This window comes from Urocitellus parryii, chromosome 12, assembly GCF_045843805.1.
Source record: "Urocitellus parryii isolate mUroPar1 chromosome 12, mUroPar1.hap1, whole genome shotgun sequence".
Lineage (NCBI taxonomy): Eukaryota > Metazoa > Chordata > Mammalia > Rodentia > Sciuridae > Urocitellus > Urocitellus parryii.
This window is the reverse complement of record NC_135542.1, coordinates 13,889,355-13,905,842: the sequence shown is the minus strand read 5'-3', so window position 1 is coordinate 13,905,842 and position 16,488 is coordinate 13,889,355. Positions and strand designations below refer to the sequence as shown.

Genomic DNA, 16,488 nt, shown 5'->3' with positions numbered 1-16,488 from the left:
GCCAAGGTCAACCTCTGCCTTCTCGGCCACAGAAGCCATAGCTTTTCTAAATGTTGGAAAAAAGGCATTCACGTGAAAGTATCTATTAGGTGTCTATTAAATGCCAGGCACACCCTTCTGGGTACTTGTGACCTAACAGGTTTAACGTGGGCAATGTTTTCTTCCACAGCAGACACTTTTGCTGTTCTGTGGAGATTTATTTTAATGTGGATGCTTAGAATGCTTTTGTAAACTCATCTGAGAGTTGACTGATAAGATTCTGATGATATAATTCGGTGCAGAATGGGGTCTAGGTGGCAACTGGATGTCTGAGCGCACCTGCGAGACAGAAAAGATAAGAAGTGAGGCCCAAGCTCACCCCACCAGAAGGTACATCTTGGCAGGAATCATATGCATGTACAGGGGCACTTTGACTGCAAGCCTGTCCTTGTCACTGTGCTGACTGTGTCTTTGAAATACTATCCTCCCCAAGTCTGGGAGATTTTCTGCCTCGGGGGGAAAAAGTGGCATAGGCGCTCAGAAAGGTCTGGAAACCTGACCTACGGCTCCAACCAGATCCTCCCAGCGTGCTCCTGAGGGTCTGCCTGGCCCAAAGGGTATTCACTCTTTGATGTTACGAGGGTGAGCCCAAGAGTGAGAGACCAGAACCGGGAACAGGCCCCTCCCTCCAAGAAAGGAGCCAACGGAAGGGGAAAGGGGGCTCTTTCACAGGAAAACTGACAACTGACGCCGGGCTCCCTTGTTATTTCGCAAGAGTGTGTGACAAACTTTAAGACCAAAAAAAAAAAAAAATATATATATATATATGAGAGCACACTTCTTCAAGGAATCTCATCCTTTCTGATTCCATCAGTGGTTCTCAACTGGGGGTGGACACCTGGAAATGTCTGGAGATATCTCGGGGCTGTCATTATGGAGTGGGTGACGCTGGCATCCAGTGGGGGGGAGGTCAAGGATGCCACAGAGCATCCTATAGACAAAGCACAGCTCCCACAACCCAGAAGCATCAGATCCAAAATGTCAATCATGCTGAGGTGGAGAAACTCCCCATTAGACGGATGGGTCACCGGGAATAAAAAAGTACATCCCCTAAGTTTTATTTCTTTCCCCTCAGTTATTTGTCTAAATGGCTTTTCTTTTCTTTTTAAATTTGTTAAAATAGTTTTTATTAACTTAATTTATATTTTTACATAAAAATGAAATTGTACATATATATGAGATGTGAAGTGATGTTTCAGTGTACACTGTGTAATGTTTAAACCAGGTTAAGCCTATCTGTCCCCTTGAACATTTATTAATTCTTTGGGTTTTTTGTTGCTGTTGTTGGTTTCTTTTTCTTTTCTTTCTTTCTTTCTTTCTTTCTTTTTTTTTTTTTTTTTTTTTTTAGTAGAGGGTATTGAACCCAAGGGTGCTTAACCACTTAGCCACGTCCCCAGCTCTTCTTATTTTTTGAGACAGGGTCTTGCTAAGTTGCTTAGGGCCTTGATAAATTTCTGAGGCTAGCCTTGAACTTGAGATCCTCCTGTCTCAGCCTTCCAAGCTGCTGGAATTATAGGCATGGGCCATCATGCCTGGCTTATTCTTTTTAAAAATTTTTAAAATTTGTTTCAATTAGTTATTCATGACAATAGAAAGCATTTCTGCACTTTGATATATCATACATAGATGGGATATAATTTCTCATTTTTCTGAGTGTACATGTTGCAGAATCCTATTGGTCACATATATACATACAGTAATAACGTTTGTTTCATTCTACTATCTTTCCTACCCCCACATTCCCCTCCCCTCCCCTTCCTTCACTTCCCTCTACCTAATCTACCTAATCTTCCCTAGTGCCTCTCCCCACACTTATTGTGAATTAGCATCAGCATATTAGAGAAAACACACGGCTTTTGGTTTTGTGGGGTGGACTTATTTCACTTAGCATGATATTCTCCAACTCCAACCATTGACTGGAAAATGCCATAATTTACTCTTCTTTAAAGCTGAGTAATATTCCATTGAATATATATACCACATTTTCTTTATCCATTCATCTATTGAGGGACATCTAGGTTGGTTCCATAGTTTAGCTATTGTGAATTGAGCTGCTATAAACATTGACATGGCTACATTACTGTAGTATGCTGATTTTAAGTCCATTGGGTATAAACCAAGGAGTAGGATAACTGGGTCACATAGTGGTTCCATTCCCAATTTTCTGAGGAATCTCCACACTGCTTTCCATAGTGGTTGCACCAATTTGCAGTCCCAGCAGCAACGTAGGAGTATACCTTTCTCCCCACATCCTCGCCAACAGTTATTGTATTCTTGACGATTGCCATTCTGACAGGAGTGAGATGAAATCTTAGTGTAGTTTTGATTTGCATTTCTCTAATTGCTAGAGATGTTGAACACTTTTTCATATATTTGTTGATCAGTTGTATTTCTTCTTCTTTATGGTGAAAACATTCAAAATCCTTTCTTCTAGCTTTTTGAAATACACAGTACATTATTATTACCTACCACCACCCTACTGTGCAAGAGCACAGCTGACTGTAAGTGTGCACCCATTGATCCACCCTCCCCATTCTCCTTCCCTCCACTCTCCTCAGCCTCTAGTAACCGCCATGCCATCCCTGACTCTTTGCAGACCTCCTGAAGTGAAACGTTTTTCAAAGAGTCGGGGCCATTGTTGATAACCACAGCTGGACCTTTCTGGAGAAAAAGCAGACCAGAAGGCTGGCCAAGGGAGGGGCTGCACAAACAATGTTTCTGCACAGTGAGCCCATGTCCCTCTTGGGTGTTAAAAAGCAGAAGGTATTTATGGACGGGGGATCACCTTCATCAGCTCCTGGGCATTTCCCATCAAATCTACAAGAACAGCATGAGTCACTGTCACCGCAATGAGAATGTTTGCCACGGCTTGGGAAGTCCTACTACTGAGGCGATTCAATAGCAAGTGACCGCACAGTGGTGTGCACCTGTCAGGTAAAGGTGATTCTCACAGGGACATGATGCAAAGGGCCCAGACTTTTATACCTGAGACACACCAGAGAGAAAGGAAACCACCTCTTTCTGCTAGCTCCTAAATCTGATGGAACATTCCCTAAGTTCTCTGGGACAGCCTCGGGGCGAAGAGAAAAGATGCAGCTCTTCCGGTAGGTTTTGGATCTTTCAAACTTCTCCACTGTGAGAGTCCTCCCGGAGCCTGGCTGTGTGCCTTTTGAAAAGAAGGCAGGAGAAAAGAGGGATTCACAACCAGAAGGCACCTGGGGGCATGGCAGTTTCTCTCCTAGATTCTGTCCTCAGTGGGGGGAAAAAAAAATGGAAAAGGGATCAAGCCTGGAAGCCTGGATTCCTCATGTCTCCAAAAAGAGCAGAGGGTTGTGCATCTGGAGAGAGATCCGCTCAGTGAAGCAGCTGCCCAGTGGGAAATGAGGACGTCACCCACGAGGGGATCCACTGCAGGGCCGGGAGCTCAGGACACCAGGAAGCGGAAGGTGGAAGACAGAGTAGCAGGTTGGAGTAGAAGCCGGACCCAGGCAGAGATAAATCAGAAGCGCTTGATTGTGGCCTCCTGCCCTGGAGAAGGCTCTGGTTACGCGGGCTGGATTGCAGAACCTTTTGCTACTGTGTCTTCCTTTCCATCCACTCCGGGGAGTCTACGGTCTGTCCTGGGAGCAGGTGCATTAAGTGCATAAAGACTACCTGTCCCCATGTAAAATCTTTTCCTAGAAATTCCAGTCTCTTTGACTTTAATCCTGCATTGCAGACCCTATTTATTTATTTTTAACTTAATACAAACCTTGTTGTCTCAAATTCTTTCGACACCTTGAAACTCACTGGAAAAAGCAAAACGACGTTTGTGCTACAGACTCTTAAAAAAGTGGCTGATGCAAGAGGGTTCTTCTGTTTTAACGACTTTTCCATAAGAATTAAGAGATAAATCGATGTATGTAAAGTAGCATAATGACACATTAATTCAACATTATATTTCACAAGTTGCTTTAAATTTAACATACTTAAAATGCATTGCTTCTGTAGAAAGTTCTGTATTTTCTTTAAATATAGTTCCCATGTAGAGTTAAGTATCTTTCGTTTTAGGCAAATGTTCATTAATGCTTTCATATTTCATAATATTTGGACATCTTTATTCTGGCATTTTCTTATTCCAGTACTTTCTGTTTTCTGCATAGCTAATCTATGTAAATTCAAGTTTATCGGTCTTATATAGGCACACAGATGAGATAAAGAAAGATTTATTCCCAAGAAGCCACTTTCCGAAAACCCTGCCAGGAACCACATGCGGGCACAGGGCCAGGGACGAACTTCCTTTCGCTGAACTTGCCTGTCCTCTTTCTCCTGGGTCAAGGGCCTGGAGAGACCACGTCGGAGGTCTTCTCTGCCTTGGTGGCCATATTTGTGTGTTCTCAGTCTTCTCCCTCCGGAGGCTGGAAGTCACGCACGGTGCCAGGCGCTTTGTAGAGTCCCATCTCGTGGGTCCCGTGGACTTTCACCCATACATCAATACACATAGGTGCAGAGGGACACCCAGCTTGGCCAGGTTGGCACAAACAGCCCTGCAGGTGAACCGGCCCCCAGTCCCAAGGAAGGAATGTGGGCATCTTAGCACAGCGAGGGTGTGGGTTGGGTGGAAAGCACAGGGACACTGTGGTTGACATAGACATGCCACCCTGTGTCATAGGAGCTCAAGGGAAAAGCATAACACATTAAAAGAAGAATTTAATTTGCCAAGTGTTTCTACTAAGGGAAAAAAAAAAAACCCGCACCATCATTGCATTTTAGAGAAAAGACCCTCTGAGTCCAATGATAGATGCCAGATGTTGTGATCTTCCCTCTCTCCTTCCCTTCTCTCCCTACCCCCAACCCCGCCCCCTGCACTGGGTGAGGGGACCCGCCCTACAGGCACCGTGGGATAGGACACAGACACATTCATTTTGGAAATTCTTGCTTATTTTGCCCAACTCAGTAGCCAAAACATAAAGCAAAACAGGCTGAGGCCCAGGACAGTATCTATCTCAAGACCTCTTTCCAGGGTCAGGAAGAGCTGTCTTCTTGGGGTAGAGGGGCTTAGCAGGAACGGGTAGTTTAAGCTGCAACAGATTAAGCTAATTTGAAAGTGCATTTCACCTCCAACATCAGCTGAGTGAATTCTTCATTACTGAGGAATGAAGGCTTCCAGTCTTGCTGGATGTCACAGATTTCCGTTTGTGCTGAGACTTCTAAAAAACACACACATACACACACAGATAAGCTTTTAGGTTCACCGGCACCCAGAAATTGGAATTCACAAATGAAACACATTGTTATTTCTATGTCATTTTGGGTAAATTTCTTTATGATTTAATTTAAACAGCAAATACCAGGAAATACGATTTACAAGGACTGGGAACTTAGATGTTAGGGGCCATTAGGTCGTTGCCGCCTACCAATGCAAGGGGACTGGATGGTGGCCCACCTCCTGAAGCTGCTTTCTTGTGGTCAAGGCAAAACACACAGTCCAGAGAGCTGGGATTTTTAAAATTTCAAGGGTGGGTACAGCATGCTTTGCCCGTGTGAAGACCTGGGTTTGATCCCCAGCACCACAAACACAACAAAACATTCAATAAAATAACAAAAACAACCACAAATGACCCCCACAAATTTCTGGAAGGATCTTGGGCTGATAGTAAATAACCCACAGTGTTATACAGAAGATGACAGATTTTTCAGCATTGCTCTTGCTGAACTGTACTGTGCCACACACATGCACATTACTTAGTCGCTTTTAAGGCCTGAAATTATTCTTTTCAAAATCTTTTTGTCTTCATCTATAGTCTACCCATCTCAGGTAACTATCTTGCACTGAAGGCTTTATTCACATTTGTCAACCCACAATCATTGATGCACACAGGACTCCTTAAATATTCTAGCTTTCTAAAATACTTTTGAAAAAAAAATGGCTCGTTCTATTATTAAATGATCTCTGATAAGCCTATCATAGAGCAAATGTGATATTATATCTGTTTGCTTTTCTTTCCATTTATTCAACATCTTTTTTTTTGGCGGGTGGGGGGTACCAGGGATTGAAGTCAGGGGCACTTGGCCACTGAACCACATCCCCAGCCCTTATTTTGTATTTTATTTAGAGACAGGGTCTCACTGAGTTGCTGAGTGCCTCACTGTTGTTGAGGCTGGCTTTGAACTCAGGATCCTCGTGCTTCAGCCTCCCGAGCTGCTGGGATTACAGGTCTGCATCACCATTAAATATCTCGAACCAACATTTTATGTGGCATGAAGTCTCTTTAGAGATTATTTGTGTGTGTGTGTGTGTGTGTGTGTGTGTGTGTGTTTAGAAAAGTATAAAAAAGGATTCTCAGACCTCCCGAGAATAAAACGAACCTGTTGAACAACTTCCTGGACAATGCAATTGTTCAGGCAGATAATCTCTCCACTGTTAATTAGGAAAGATTTCAAGGTTCTCTCTTTTGCACTTTTTTCCTTTTTTCAGTGCTTGGGAGTGAATCAGGGCCTTGCACATGCTAATCACATGCTCTGCTTCGGAGCTAGGTCCCCTGCCCCTGCATCTATGTTTTTGGAAATCTCTCTTGCTTGGAGAATTGGGAATGGATTCTGTCATCTGAATGAATGAACCTGAATGAATTCCAGCAGTTACTCACAAACAAGGAGCATGCGAAGGGCTGAGTTACACATGAGACTCTTGGGAGGGTCAGTGTGCCTGCACCTCACAGTGCTGGGTGCCATGATGAATGAGGTAGGTGGCATTCTGGAAATCAGAGGCAGGGAACTATACAGAAATCTTGGCCAGAGTTTGTCCTGGGGTGTCAGCCAAGGCAAGGGAGAGAACTGAAGCCTGTAGGTCTTCACACAGATGAACGCCACAGTTTGAACACTTATAAGACTAGGACCCCCAACATGCCCACTCCCTTCTCCCCGAGAATCTAAAAACCTTTTCTGACCACCGGGATCAAACTGTAGATTGAATGGAGAAGAGAGTCTTTCTGGCAGCCCTGATTTTATATAGACAGAGGATCATAATGTAATGGTGAAGGAAAAGAAAAGACCCTTGGCTTTATACATAGGAAATCTTCAGATCGTCTCATAAGACTGGATATTTTCTCGACACCAGCATAATAAAACTGAAAGTAGCCATTTCATTCACTTTGTTATCTCAACTATTTGATTATAGTCCTTGAGAGTTAAGGCTTGATTCATAGCATATTTTTTAAAAAAAACACACACACACATAAATTACGTAAGATTCCTCAAAGCGACTAAAAAATTGTTATACTGGGCAATAGAACTCAGGGCTCAAATCCTGTCTCCAGTGACTCTTAAGATGACCAATATCAGAAGCTGCAGGTGGTGGGGCAGGATTAGCCAAGGGTATGATCAAAGTGTTTCAAAACAGAGAGGGGAAGCAAAACTCTTCAGGGGGCCATTTTTTATAGGAAAACTTTGTGATGAACAGCTAGGTCTCCAAATTCTGCTCTGGTTATAACTTGCAGTGAGAGAATGTGCTCCTCCCAATGATTGCCTGGATGTCAGAACAAAGAACAGTAATTCTTTGTTCTGTGTGTGGTCAAAGAAAAGTCTGGAAAATGGGGCAGTAACCCAACTGCAGGGGTGGGTCAACATCACTCTGCCCAAGGGACATTTCTCCTTGTTGTACAGCCTTCCTCAACCACCCCAGCCTGCCCCTATGCATGAAGGTAGGGACGCGGGAGATTCAAGGAACAGGAGTTGGGACAAAATCAGCTCGGGACTCACACAGGAAGAGGATGAGGCCTGGGCCAGCCTGGCCCTGCAGAACGGGCATCCAGATGGAGGGCAATAAGGATAAACAACAGCCCCTGTTCATCACATGATTTAGGGTTTTCTCTATTTATGAGAGATGCCATTGACACAAAATCTCCATACAAAGAAACATGGTCCGATTCTTTGGATTTGGATCACTTCAAAAAGAATAAATGTGCATTCCGGGATCAAGGTTTATTTCCCAAGTTGAGAAATTGGGACTGCTTGAGACGATGACAGCAACTCCCTGGACCTCATCATCTCCCCTCACTTGCCCTGTGTTCTCCCTTGAGCCAGAAGGCAGAAAGCGTGTCTGAATCCACCCTTCTCAGGGCCGTCTGCACACTAGAATAACACAGGAAGCTCTAAAGATACTTAATGCCCTGAGTCTTCCCCAGCACTGCGATGGTGGAAGGCTTCCCACCCGCAAGAAACATGCCAGATCTGGGAGGTCTGCCCATTTCTGTGTGAATATTCCTACGGACGCTGATGTCAATGACCAACTTGAGGTCCGCTGGTTTGCAAAACTCCTGAAAATTTAGCAATCCTCTCTTAAAGCACAAGTTGGCTTTAGCACACAGCCAGAGAGTCTGAGGTCCTGAGCTGCGGACGCCATGGACACATTCATGAACAGCTACAGTGCAGCTATCATGGAAATCAGTCCAAGAGCCCCACACGTCAGCCCTGGCGGAGAAACTGCAGAAACTGGTGTTAAAGACAGGGCTCTGCAGATGGGCTGTTGGGTTTGGATTCCACATGTCACTGGCTGTCTGACTTGGATGAGTGACTTACCCTCATGGGCCTCGGTGGCTTCGTTTGTGCCACGGGACAAGCTCAGTGCTCTTGTGAGGCTTAGAGAGGTGACCTCCCGCAGAGCCCCTGGCCCAGTGGGTGGCTCCCAGGGAGCCCTGGAGAAATGCCAAGATCATGCTTCTCCACCCTGTTGCCTGTGCCTGTGGAAGCCAGGTCTATGTGGATGATACAGAAGGCGACTGGCATTTGGTTTTTTTTTTTTTTTTTTTTGCTTTAAACCAAATTTTGGTCCAGTAACTCTATTTCTGCACAAAATCTGCTGTGGATTTTTTTTGTTTTCTTTTTTGCTTTCTTTTTGAATATGAATGAATCACAGAGACAAGTGAGATCCTGGAGTGATCATTTAAGTAGGAGCAGGCCTTCGTCTTATGAAAAAAAAAAAAAAAAAAAGTGAGAGTAGACAGGCACTTCCCGGGTGAGGAGCCTGCCTTTCTGCAGACCTGTCCTTCCAGGGCCCAGATTGAACCGTTCCGTAATTCCACCGAGGACGGAGCCCCGCATGACTGTTACACTGATGAACTTGATCCCAGCTGTCCTATTTAACAGCTGTCCTGCTTCTCAGTGGCACTGACCTAGTTTGAGTAATTTGTACAAAATATCTTGGCATCAAAACAACTTGCTATTTCACTTGGCTAAACCATTATTTAGGAAATATAACCATTCTGATTAAATTATCGGGGCAATTGAAGACTGCTAGAACACTCCATTCTAATCCTGCTTGATTGATCTCCCCTGACTTTTCACAAAAGCAATTAACATGTTCTTTGCTTCCCCCTGGGCAGTTTAAAAAAAAAAAAAAACACCATGAGGGGATAGATCATCACTGTCACGTTTTTAATAAATAATTATCAAGGAAATCATCAAAGAATAACAAGGACAATGAAACTTTCCGATGTCCCCGCCATGCCCTCTTCCAGGAAATCATCTTGTCTAACAAAAGGTTCAGTGGGAGAGGAACATTCCTTCAAGCACAGGACTGTAATTACTTCCTCAATGATTCTGACATTTTTGACTTTATTATGTTTGGTGTCATGGTTAAAGCAAAAAAGAATTCTGCTCCCCTGGCTTGCGAAGACCTACCAAACCATCTCAACTATTGTATGACTTTTTTTTTTGGGGGGGGGGGTCCTATCCAAGGTGAGTGGCAGGTAGGCGTGACCAGGTGTAAGGGGTGAAAGGGTTTGAGGGACAGTCAAAGAGGATGATAGGAAGGAGACACAGGCCCAAGCGTGGCTTCGAGGGGTAACTTCGTGTTCTCTACAGTGAAAATAAACTCGCGAGACACTGGAAGACGATGAGAAAAACCGCAGAAGCTTTATGTACCTGACTCATGATTCCATAGGAATCAGATCCCAAGAGGCAAAGCTGGCCTCCGACAGAGGAACTTCAAACAGGTTCCATTTGGGGAAAGCAGAGGTGGGCGGCGAGGGGCAGCCACTGGGCAGCTTCTCTCTCTTGACCTTTGAGACTTGCCTGCTCTGGGGATTTCTGATGAAGATGTACCCACTGGGAAGCCACCCCCTGGGGCTGGGTGCCACCCGTCAGGCTGCACTGGGATCTGTCCTCTGGCGGATGACGCAATCTGGGAGGTGAGACCTCTCCTAACTTGCTGGTCAGGGAAGCCTGTGCCTGGTGGGGTGGCCTATGCTGGGAGTGACAGCTCATCCTACCCAGAAGGACCTGCCTGCTGAGGTCATCACCCCCCCCCCCCGAAAGGCCGAGGCGGGGGAAAAAGAACAGAGAGAAGCACAACCTTTACCATTGTGTTTCTGCAGAAACCCGATGACCTTTTCCAGCACCGTGGTCTTGTCCATTTTCCGAGTGTGGCCAGGAAGCATGGAGCTGAGCTCTTTGATGAGAACATTGAACTGGTCCCGACGTTTCTTCTCAGACTTGTTTCGAGAGGCTCTAGAAACACCACAAGGCACGGGTTACCAGAACGTTCCACCGCACGGAGGCTGATGAAACGGGAGGACGGTCTATCAGATCGTCCCATCCCCAAACTCCTTCGGGAAGGTCTCCCGAGCCACATTTCAGAGCTGAGTAATGGGGAGAGAAAACTGTTTTGCTAGACTCTTGGCTACAAAGAGAGACAGTGTTCATCATAAGTAAGCTCTGACTCACGTCCCCAACCTACCCCACCAGCGCAGGGCCACAGGCTGCCGGGCTGGCCTCACAGGGCCCCCGGATTCGCAGGGCGAGCCGGGCACCGTTCGCCTAGACGGCGGCTGCTGGGGAAACTCACTCTGAGAGCCCTTCTTCAGCTGGAGCTCTGTCCCCTCCAACCCAGAGGACCCGTCCTGGTGCCAAGTCAGGCGGGGTGGCCAGGCGTCCCAAGCGGACCACCCAGGCCACACATCCCGGTTCCTGTTGGAGAGACAGGGTTTGCCTGATGGTGCGTGAGCCGTGACCCAGCGCCCGCCCACGACTGGCACTGAGTGTGGCTGGCATGCCGCTGTGAGCAGACCCCTGTTTAAAGGGACGCCGAGGAGATTCAGAGGCACATCACCAAGTCCAAGGAGCTCGTCTCCAAAAGCCCCCGAGTGTGGGATTCCAGCTCTATGACCTTCTGCAAAAGGCAGAACTATGACGACAGGGAAATGCTCAGCCGTGGCCGCGGGTCTCAGGGAGGGATGAGTACCCAGAGCACAGAGGATTCTTAGGGCAGCGAAATTCCCCTGTACGAGATTGCAGCCGTGGGCCCCTGCCACCTAGCACCTGTCCTCAACCCACAGAACCTACCACACCGAGAGCTGACCCTCCATGAACTACCGACTTTGGGGGGTTAGGAGGCGTCAACCGCGTTCATCAAGTCAAAACCACCCACTTCGGGGGGGGGTCAACAGTGGGGGGGTGGGGGCTCCGGGAGCTCTCCGTGTCTTTCATTCACTTTTGCTGTGGAACCTCAAACTACTCCAAGAGATGAGATCTACTTAAATAACAGGACAGTGCACCCTGGAACACCTAGAGAAGAGGTGACAGAGAAGTGGGCTCGTTTTGGGGGGGAGGAGGGGACTTCGCTGACCCACCAAGCCACCTCTGAAGAATCCTAACCGCCACACAAATCAGAACAGGGATCAGGGCTCTGGGGCTGTTCCCTCCACCAAAAAAAAAGACCTTGGACCAATGAGTACCCCATGGGGAAACCTTCCCCTGTGGGAGCTGGCAATAGTGCTGCTGGAGGGTCTTGATCCTCAGCAACTCACCAAAGCCCCTCCCTGAACTGTCCAAGTGTTCTGGAGCCATCTGGAGCTGGGAGAGCTGCCCCCCACCCCTCCCAGGTGTACCCCAGACAGAAAGCGGACGGAGAAGCTGTTGTGCCTGGTACACCTGCTGACCCAGACACTCCCGGGCCTGGGGTCAAGGTTCCTGGGTTGGGGGGGGCAGCTCATCTCTCACCAGCAGGCTCCTCAAACGGCCACGCAGACAGACACAGGACACATCCCCAAGGTCCTTTCCCTAGGTGCCACCATGGCCACACCCAGGGCTTCCCCTGCCTACACCCTTCAGCCTGACTTGGTTTCAACACTGTTGACCACTCACCCTACCCGGATTCTGTCTCCACCTGGGCTCTTTCCTGCTCATACCTGAGCCATCTTCAAAGCCCACCACCTCGAGGGCACGTGGCCACGGGTCTTCCCCTCCTTCCTGTCGTTGTTGGCTTGAGGACTCAGGGGCTGCTACACAGGTCTCACCCTCTGTCTTTCTGTGGGCCCTCTCCTATCCCAGACGGGTGGCAGGAAGATGCCCACATACCTCAGTGATGGTTCAGGGTAAAAGGCAGCGAGTTCAAACAGAGGGAGGAGAAGAAAGGAACCCTTTCACTTTCTGAGTGACTGTCTATGCATTATAAATAATTTTTTGGCCTAGATTTTAAAGAATGACATGCAACTTTCTTAGCCCAAAAAAAGCTCCGTTCCTGTCCTAGTTTGCCCATTATAAATTATTTGCGAGCCGACGACACCCGGCTCATTACCGCTCTGTTCTCTTCTTCAATGGGTGCAGTGACGGCGAACGTGGCCTGGCAGGGAATCCGATGAAGGCTCCTATCATTAGTGACAGAGACACAAGCTCCTTTCCCTCAGCCTCTGCCTGGGACACACTGTCACCCCCTGGAAATTGGTGAGTGTCAGCTGGATCCCCCGCTCCGAGGCCAGAGAAACCCAGGTGCCTGGGTTGTACCTGCTTCCAATTAGGAGCTCTCTCACACCCAGGCCCCGGGGGGCCACAGGTTGAAAGACCTGCAACAGCTGGCCTCTGGAATTTTTTTTTTTTTTTTTTATTATTTGTGATCCATAAAATTCATCCACTTTAAGCGCACAGTTTGATGAACTGGGGGAATTGTGCAACTGCCAGCAAGCCAAGCTATACAATTCTCCATCCTGAAAAGCACTTGATGATTGTTTACTTCCCCCAACCCCAGACGGTGTACAGTGTGTGATCTTCATTTAGCATAGTTTTTGAGGCTGATTCACGTTGCTGCACGTATTGATATTTCATTCCCTTTTCTGCCCACCAGGATTCCATCTGGGTCTGAATATGCGGTAACGTTTGGGCTGTTGGCAGTTTGGAGGTGTGAAGCATAATGCTGTTCTGAGTATTTGGGTACAGAGGCTTGAACCTGCAGAGTCATCCTGTTAATGACTGTTTGACTTATAACACACTGCCTCACCTTTCCACCATGTTGGCTGCACCCTTGGTCCCAGGTGCTACAATCATTGCCAACACTTGGGATTGGCAGTTATTTATTTATTTTTTTTAATTTTACCTTAGCCACCAAAGTGTCATTGTTGCTGTTCGCTTTGTTTTTGCAGTGCAGGGGGCGGAAAGCCAGGAGCTTGAACACCCTAGACACAAGCTCTATCATTGAGCTCCACACCAAGAGTAGCTTATTGCAGTTTGAATTTTACCTTTATTGGATTTCCCTTTTTCTGATGACTAGTGATGATGAACTTATCTATCTATCTACCTACCCACCTATTTATCTACTCATTCATTTATTTAGCTATATGTGGCACGGAGGATGGAATCCAGTGCCTTTCGTATGCTAGGCAAGCGCTCAAAAGTAGGGCTCAAAAGGCCACAGGTTATCTTTTCTATAGTGTTCACCTCTGGACATCTTGGGAAGCTGGGGTTACATAGCTACCATTTTCTGGGTACTTCTGTGGTGTTTCACATACAGTCACATGCCACAGGATAACACTGTGGTCAACAATAGATGGAATAGACAAGAGTCCCACAAGGTTCAATTGAGGCTGAAAATCCCTATTGCCTAGTGACATTGTAAAATCACAGCCCAACACGTCATTCCCTTCCGGGGCAACGCTGGTGTACACACACCTGCAGCACATGACACTAGACTATGATAACAAGTGGCTATTTATTGATGTATGTATTTCCTGTTCTGTACCTTTGATCATCCTCATAGAGTGCATTCTCAGACAAGGACACATGGGCACAAGTGACCAGTGTCAGATCCCAGGTGGGCAAAGGAGTCAGAATAGAACCTGCCATGTTCATCTCCTACCTTGGAAACCAGACAGGTAAAGCTTCTCTCAGTGTGAGGACATTTAATAGCAGGGACCCCTGTAACCCTATGACAAACAGGTAGGGTTTGCTAAGATTTGACCACTGAGCCACATCCCCAGCCCTTTTTTGTATTGTACTTAGAGACAGAGCCTCGCTGAGTTGCTTAGGGCCTCACTTTTGTTGAGGCTGGCTTTGAATTCCTGATCCTCGGGCCTCAGCCTCCTGAGCTGCTGGGATTATAGGTGTGAGCACTGTGCCTGGCTCACTGTGTCTATTGACCGTATTGTTTTCTCATGCTTGATTTTTTTTCCATGTTGTTTGCTCATGGTGGCCCCAGGAGCATCCACTATACCACATCTCTATGTATGTATCTATGTATACACCGACAGTGGTGGGGCAGAGGAGGCCGCACCATCCAGGTTTGTTAGTACACTCTGTGAGGTACACACAGCAACAAAATCACCCCGACGCATGGCTCCGAGCCCACATTGCTCCTTAAGCTATGCATGCCTGTATTAATTTCTTTCATCCGAGCCAGGTAGGCAGTGTTCTGGGAGCCCAGAGCCCAGAGCGGCTAATTCTGGCTGCCTGAACTCCTAGCCCAGAAACACACACCCTGCCCCCAATGGTGCTGCTCACAAACAGGTGGAGGGTGTCGGTGCTCCCCGCTGGGGAAGGAGGTAGCAGGAAATGAGCACAAGTGGCTGGTGTCAGATCCCAGGTGGGCACAAGGAGTCAGAGTAGAACCTGCCACGTTGGTCTCCCACCTTGGCAACCAGACAGGTTATTATTAACATTGTCACTGTGCTGGGCGCTAGGTCTCAGAGATTGACTCCTCTTTTCTAACTGAAACCCCATCTCTTTTGACTCATATCTCCCATCCCACAACACCCCCACTATGGTTTGGATATCATTTGTCCCTCAGTAGCTGATGGGCTGGAAGCTGGTCCCCAGTGCAATCATACTGAGGGGTGGTTGAACCTTTAAGAGGCGGAGCCTAGGGGGTGATAGACAGGTCATGGGCGGGGTGGGGTGGGGACTAACCCAGGAAGGGATTAACACCTGGCGTGGGAGTGGATAAGTTACCAACAGAAGAGGTTGTGTCAGGTGAGTTTGGCCCTCCTGGCCCACTCTCTTGCTTCATCTCTGATCACGTGACCCCTCTCTCCCATGCACATACTCTGATACGTGATACCGTCCACCAGGAGGCCATCATCAGAGCTCAGTGCCATCCTTTTGGACCGCCAGAATTGTTAGCCCAGCAAAAGTCTTCTATTTTTTTAAAGTACCCAGCCTCAGGTGTTTTATTATAGCAAAATGGACTCAAGAACCCCCCTACAGAGACAACTGATATATTTGATAGAAGGGTTCCCCAGAACTTAACAATTAGAAAGAGGAAAGAATATCCTTTGTTCTATGTTCTTTGATTAGTGCTTTCTGTGCACAAGGCACTCCATCAACATGGAGGAGGCATAAACAAATAGGTACTGGTGGCTGGCAAAAACAAGCTCAGCATCCAGAGGAAGAGATCAGAGTTACCCATCTATGGCTCCTATCCAAGGGGCCATGCGGTTCAAACTAGGTGAGAAGTTCAGACAAATGGCCCAGGTAGTTCCAGAGGATGGGGAGAACCCCTGGGGTGGAAAAGGAAGTCTTCAGAGAGGGGCTGGAAGTGAAGATGTCTCAAGAGGGTACGTGGGCAGGTGGTAGAAAGGAGAGCCCAAAGAAGATCTGGGTGGTCGTGTTTGATGGGATATGGAGACATGTGACAAAGTCAGAGGAGGGTGGGCAAGAAAAGTGAAGAGGATCCCAGAGCCTGCGTTAGTCAGCTTTCTATCACTTCAACAAACTACCTGAGATCATCAAATTATTAAGAAAAAAAGGTATATTGTGGCTCACAGTTTTGGAGGTTCCAGTTCACGATCAATGCTTTGGACCTGTGGTGAGGCAGCACCTCGTGGTGGGGGCGTGTGGTGGGACAAGATCACTGTCTTATAGTTGGGAAGCAGAAGAGAAAGAGGAAGGGCTGGGGTCTCGGTATCCCCTTCAAGGGCGCAGCCCCACTGGTGAAGATCTCACCCTAGGTCCCACCTCTGAGAGCTTCCAGTAGTACCACCTTGGGGTCCACGGCTTTAGCACATGGACCTTTGGGAGACCTTCAAGTTCTTACTCTAGTGGAGCCTTAGATGGGACCTAGCAATGCAGCTGGGGCCTTTGGATGAGTCTGTGCAGGGTGTTGATGGTCACCTAAGGAGGAAAACTGGTCAAGACACCAGGAGAGAGGGGAGAGGAACCCAACCCAGAGGAAGTGGACAGGATCAAGAAGGACTGACGAGGATCCTC

At 47.3% G+C, this 16,488-nt stretch overlaps 1 protein-coding gene across 1 annotated transcript in view; it reads right to left on the bottom strand.

Annotated features, from left to right (window-relative positions):
• The window catches only part of Npas2 (neuronal PAS domain protein 2), a 62,116-nt gene extending 48,781 nt beyond the window's left edge, over positions 1-13,335 (bottom strand). The window contains exons 1-3 of the mRNA XM_077792046.1: positions 13,289-13,335; positions 10,376-10,524; positions 5,137-5,228 (exon numbers count right to left, since the gene is read on the bottom strand). Coding sequence (XP_077648172.1) covers positions 5,137-5,228; positions 10,376-10,524; positions 13,289-13,335 — 288 coding nt within the window. The remainder of the gene's footprint in view (positions 1-5,136; positions 5,229-10,375; positions 10,525-13,288) is intronic.
• Positions 13,336-16,488: the final 3,153 nt, after the last annotated feature.